The sequence below is a fragment of the Nicotiana sylvestris genome, chromosome 9 (assembly GCF_000393655.2).
Source record: "Nicotiana sylvestris chromosome 9, ASM39365v2, whole genome shotgun sequence".
Taxonomy (NCBI): Eukaryota; Viridiplantae; Streptophyta; class Magnoliopsida; order Solanales; family Solanaceae; genus Nicotiana; species Nicotiana sylvestris.
Window position 1 is genome coordinate 91365374 of NC_091065.1, and position 6548 is coordinate 91371921.

Here is a 6548-nt window from a genome sequence, read left to right on the forward strand (position 1 = left end):
TTGGGTATGAATTGGCTACCTCTGTATCATGCTATTCTTGATTGTCATGATAAAGCCGTGACATTGACTATGTCGGAGTTGTCGAGGTTAGAATAGAGAGGTTCACTTGGTCACACTCCTAGTAGAGTGATTTCATTTCTGAAGGTTCAACGGATGGTCGAGAAGGGATGTTGGGCGTATCTGACCTTCGTGAGAGATGTTAGTATTAATGTTCATACTATCGAGTCAATTCCTGTAGTAAGGGAGGTCCTAGATATATTTCCTGCAGACCTATCAGGCATGCTACCCGATAGAGATATTGATTTTCGTATTGATTTAGTTTAGGACACTCAACCCATATTTATTCCACTGTATTGCATGGCTTCAACATAGTTGAAGAAATTGAAAGAACAATTAAAAAAATTGCTAGATAAGGGTTTCATCAGGACGAGTGTTTCACCTTAGGTTGCACCAGTATTATTTATGAGGAAGAAATATGGTTCTATGAGAATGTATTGACTATAGGCAATTGAACAAGGTTACCATTAAGAACAAGTATCCATTGTCGCGCATTAATGATTTATTTGATCAGCTTCACGTTGCAAGAGTGTTCTCAAAGATTTACTTGAGAGCGGGCTATCACCAGTTGAAGATCAGGGCTTTGGACGTTCCTAAGATGGTTTTTAGGACCCGTTATGGGCATTATGAGTTCTTGGTAATGTCTTTTGGTTTGACAAATGTCCTAGCAGTTTTTATGCATTTGATGAACAATATGTTTCAATCTTATTTGGATTCCTTTGTTATTGTGTTTGTTGATGATATATTGGTGTATTCTCAGATCAGGGAAGAGCATGAGCAGTATTTGAGGATTGTGCTTTATATTCTAAGGGAGAAAAAATTGTATGCTAAGTTCTCCAAATGTGAGTTTTGGTTGGATTCAGTGGCATTCTGGGGCCACGTGGTATCTAGTAATGGGATCAAGGTGTATCCGAAGAAGATTGAGTTAGTTCAAAGTTGGCCCAAGCCTTCTATCGCTATTGAGATCAAGAGTTTCTTAGGTTTGGCTGGGTACTATCATTGCTTTGTGGAAGGGTTCCTTTCTAGTATAATTCTATTGACCAAGTTGACTTAGAAGGGCACTCCATTCAAATGGTCTGACGGGTGTGAGTAGAGCGTTTAGAAGCTCAAAATTGCTTTGACTACGACTCCAGTTTTGGTATTGCCTTTATGATAGGGTCGTATATTATTTATTGTGATGCTTCACTGGTTGGTCTTAGGTATGTATTGATACAGGATGGCAGGGTGATTGCCTATGCGTCACGGCAGGTGAAGCCTTATGAGAAAAACTATATGGTACATTATTTGGAGTTTGCAACTATTGTGTACGCGTTCAATATTTGGAGGCATATTTTATATGGCATGTCTTGTGAGTTTTATACGGATCATCGAGTCTTCAATGCCTGTTTAAACACAATGATATGATATCACCATTTTGTACCACCGGGGAAGGCTAATATAGTAGCAGACACCTTGAGTAGAAATGCAAAAAGTATGTGAAGTTTGACATTCATTCCATCTATAGAGAGATTCAGCTTTGGATGTTCAAGTGTTGGCCAGTAGATTAGTGAGATTGGATATTTCAGAGCCGAACAAAGTCCTTGCTCGTGTTGTTTCATAGTCATCCTTGTTTGAGAGCATTAAGCCTTGCCAGAATGATGATTTGCATTTGCTTATCCTTAAGGACACAACGCAGCGGGGTATTGCTAAGGAGATGACTAGTAGTGATGATGGTGCATTACGACTTCGTGGTCGAGTTTGTGTTCCTAATATTGATGGCTTGAGAGAGTTGATTCTTGATGAGGCTCATAGTTTGCGGTATTCTATTTATCTAGTGCTACGAAGATGTATCGTGACTTAAAGCAACATTATTAGTGGAAAAGGATGAAAGAGGACATTTTTGGGAATGTTTCGCGGTGTTTGTGATGTTTTATACTTCAATATCACACAAGAGGGGGGGATGATTTGTGTGGTACCCAATTTTTGCTTAACTATATTATAGAAGGACCTGGTTCTTCTATATGTTCTAACTACTACTGTTTGCGAAATAATAAGTAAAGAAAATAAAGAACACAGAGATTTTTACGTGGAAAACACCTGGCTCAAAAGGTGAAAAAAACCACGACCTACTACTCAATAGGATTTTCCCAAACTTCCACTAAAATCACTGAGCCAAAAACTGCATTTACAAAAACTCTTTGTAAACCTAGGATTAACTCTAATCCCATTGTGGCACACAGCCTCAACTGCTGTGACAACTTCAAGTTAACTCTAACTTGAACACTCTAGGTACCTAATACAATTGCTCTTATAAAAGCTGAAAGGTACAATATAAAATCACCTACTACAATTGAACTAGAATAAAAGATAGACACTTGGAACTGGTTCTTCTATCTTGTTCAAGTAGCTTCAGGATTGCACACTCGAATCACACATAAATTGCTTGCAAAATCGCCTTGCTCTTTTGCTATCAATTTAAGTTTAACTTCTGCTTATGTGCATTACCTGTAAAAGAGAACAACACTGATATTTAATGGGTTAATAATTAGAGATTGACTGGGATTCAGATGCTACTCTTCTATCGTAGAAGAGTTCTAGTTGATCTCATACTCTAACACTATCTTCTTCCTAAATTGTGTTCTCTTCATGCAAGGAGTCTTTCTCTCTTTATCCAATATGCAACCTTTTCGATCAGATCAGGAGATATTACTTCTGATAAGTTAGATTTATCTCCTTCACGTGCATCTCACATGTTTGGGTTGATCGTGATTGTGCTTCACATGATGAACCTGGTCCATGTTTGAGTTCTTTTATTAGTCTTCAAAACTTTACCTGTACTTGGGCCAACAAATTCCCCCTTTTTGATGATGACAAACTCTATGCTTTTTACTTACTTGGATCCTGTAAGAACTCAGTTTAACCATCAATACAAAGTTTAGAAAATTCATTTATCATCAAAGACCATGTTACTTAGGTTATAAATATCACTTATTCAGAATATGTAAAGCACAATATCTCTTCCCCCTTTTGGCATCATCAAAAAGTTGCATACAAAGTGTGAGTCCCAGATTTTAATAAGTACTCATGGCCACTGGGGAAACTACAAGTGCAATTATGGATTAATCATCAGTAATCAAGCAAACATATTTAAACTATCAAGGAAATATTAACATTGAACAAAAACAAAAACAATAGATATTATTGATAGAAGATATGTTGCTACCACAATCCACAAACAGAAAGCAAAAACATTCAAAACATGAGCAAAAATAAAAAGAAAAATCCCCAATCCAGGTCACTGAAGGTACTAGACAGGTTCAGGAGATAAAGGCTAAAATTCCTAAGGCTTGGGAGAGCTAGAGGGTTGGTTTTGGGCTTGAAGAAGGGTTGGCATATTCTTAAGAACCCCATCATTCTTCTCATTTTCCTTAGTGAGCTCAGTTCTGAGAGCATCCCTCTCAGATTCAACCTCTGTTAAGCGAGCCTTTAGCTTAGCTATCCAACATCTTTTGCTCCACTCTCCTGCACCAGGGCTCTGACTTTGCTATTTATAGGTGTTTTCTTGGATGAACCAGGTTCATTGGGAATGGCAGTGATTTCATAATCACAGGCAATCAAAGTGTTGATTCCAAAGTGATCTCTGGTTGAGGCCATTTCCCACTTCTTCAGTGGCACCTTGCAGCTATCAAGAACAGTAATCAAAATGAACCTATAAGGAGTGGCATGGGCCTTGGAGCCATTGATAACCATGTCTAGCAGCTTGATAATGAATGCAGGTCAGTTGATCTGCCTTGTTCTTTTAAGACACTCCATCAGGACCAAGTCCATGTAGTTAGCAGTGTGCCTCATTTCCTGTCGAGGCAACAAACACTTGTTGATAAATTCAAACAAGACTTTGTGTTGTGGCCTCATTTCACTCTTCTAAATAGCCCTAGCCTCATTTACATCTGCAGCATCACAGAACCTCCTGGTAATTTCAAGGGCAGTAGTAAGGGAGTCCAGACATGGTCACCTTTGCCTTGTATAGTCATCAAACTCTTCAGAGGGTATGTCAAAGATCTCACCTAGCTTCTTTCCATCAAAGGTCACGTGAACTCCTTTCACCATGCTGCTAACTCTACCATCCTTAACATCTGCATTTGCCATGAACTCAATGATCTCATTCATGGCTAGCCTTCCATCCATCTAAAAGATCATGTCCTTCCAGCCTTGAGTAGCTAAGGCATCTACTAGTCTCATCATTCTTGGTTCCACCAGGTCTTTCAGCAATCTACCTTTCAAAATTTTTCTCTTTCCAAACTTGGCCAGCTTGTCTTATTCACCATTAGACTCAATTTCTTCTTCTCCACTCCATTCCTCCTCTTCAGAAACTCTAACTTGTTTACTTTTCCCTACAGACCTTGTCCTCTTGGCCAATGAGGTTCAGTAGCCTCAGACACAGATGAAGATTTCTTGGAAGAAGTCTTGGGCTTTTTGGGCTTGGGGGTCTCAACCTCCACTGTTGTAACTTCCTCCTGATGGACCTGTTCCATCTCTTCAATATCAATAGCTTCTGAGGATTCTGCAACCTTACTCTTTCCTTTAGCAATCCTTTTCTTTTTACTTTCATCCAGAGCCTTTTGTAGATCACTCTATTTCACCCTGATTCTTGTGGCTCTTCCCTTTGGCAAGGAAGTTTCAATAGTTGTTGGAGATGAAACCTTTCTTTTCTTGGAGGGTTTAGGAGCACTGGGGGCTTTTGGTGTGGGAGTTCTCCTTTTCTTTGGATCGTAACTTACCCCTACCTTTTTCAACAGGTCTGCTAGGGTCTTTTCAGTTGTTGAACCAGGTTCATCTCCCTATGCGCTTAGATTAACTAACCCTTCAGTAGCTTCACTAGAACCACTTCCCTCTGACTTCTTGCCACTCTCTTCAACATTTTCTTGTTCAACCCCACAAATAGAAGGTACAGACAAATCAGCAGTGGGTGAATGATCAACCACTCCTTTCCCTTTTCCCCTCTCGTCACCACAGTCACCCTCTTTCTCTTCTTCCTTTTCAGATTTCTTTTTACCTCCACTCCTTCTTACCTCAGGTAATTCTACATCCCTGATAGTCCCAACCAAAACAAACCTATTTTCTAAATTCTCAATCAAAGAAGAACTTACCTTAGAAGGGGATTCTTGAGCCTTCTCAGAGTCATAAGACCTAGGTCATTCCCATTCACTAGCAAATTGGTACGACTCAGAATCAGAGTTAGACTCAGAGTCTTGGACCTGGCTTGCCTTTAAATTCTCATTCAATTTCTTTGAAAGATCCCCAGAAGTTACTATTTTTCGAGCAAGCATCTTTACCCTTCTCAGCCTGGGTTTGGGAGTCGTGCTAGGTGGAGGAGGGGTAGATGAATCAGAGGGAGTGGGCTGTGGAGGAGTTCCAGGTTTGTCTTGTGGGTTTGTCATTATCGTTGATTTCTTGAGAGAATTAGTGAGTTAGAACTTTGGAGAAGAAAATAATTGAAAGTGAAGAAGGGTTTTTGACAGTTTAGAATTATGAAGATGGCAGGAGGTAATGATACGTATTTAAAGATAAATAAACATTTAATGTATAACGACAGCTTTAGCAGTGGTCAATTAGAGGTCTAATCAACTTGAAATTTTAGGTTTGAATGAACGATTAAACTTCCCTAGATTTTAGGCAAATTTTGTGGTTTAGAGTTCTAAAGCTGACGGAACTGGTTCAAAAACAAACAGATAGAATTTTCTAAGGAGTTGAAAAATTGTAGGACTTCTGCTCATGATTTAAATATTTATATTTCTAATTGTGCAAAGTATAGAAAACATACCTTAGCATTCAAATGAACCAATACTGATGAACCAGATTCTTCATTTAGAATTCTCTTGACCATGCCTCAATTAACCATAATAGAGAAAATTTTGTAAGAGATCAGTGAGTCATATTAACACATGTCACATGAGTATACTAATTATAGTATGAAGTTGAGTAAAAATTAATCCAAATATTTACACAAGTTCAGATTTCCTAGCCAATTTTTTTTCCATTTTTTTCATTCATTTTTTTTCTTGTGCATTCTGAGCTGGTCCCATTAGGTGATTTTAATCATCCCTAATTCCAACATATTCCTTTCAAAGTTTTCTCTACTCAGTTCTTTAGTAAAGATGTCAGCAATTTGTTTATCAGTAGCACAGAATTCTATGGTGATCAATCCTTTCTCATAGTTATCTCTTAAGAAGTGGTGTCTAACATCTATGTACTTAGTCCTCTTATGATGAACAGGGTTCTTTGTCATAATTATAGTACTAGTGTTATCACAGAAGATAGGAATGCAACCAACTTCAATGCCAAAATTTATCAGCTGCCATTTGATCCACAACAATTGAGCACAACAAGAGGCAGCAGCAACATATTCAACCTCAGCAGTGGACAAGACCATTGAATTCTGCTTTTTAGTGGCCCATGATTCAAGACATGAACCAAGAAAATGAGTCATACCTGAGGTGATCTTCTTATCCACA

The 6548-nt window shown here is 38.5% G+C and overlaps 1 protein-coding gene across 1 annotated transcript; it reads right to left on the reverse strand.

The window, feature by feature from the left end:
• Positions 1-4427: 4427 nt before the first annotated feature.
• LOC138877911 (uncharacterized) lies at positions 4428-5474 on the reverse strand. Its single transcript, XM_070157555.1, has 3 exons — positions 5301-5474; positions 4897-5204; positions 4428-4638 (listed from the first exon to the last, which is right to left on the reverse strand). Exons 1-3 carry the CDS (start codon positions 5472-5474, stop codon positions 4428-4430), a joined length of 693 nt encoding a protein of 230 aa, XP_070013656.1.
• Positions 5475-6548: the final 1074 nt, after the last annotated feature.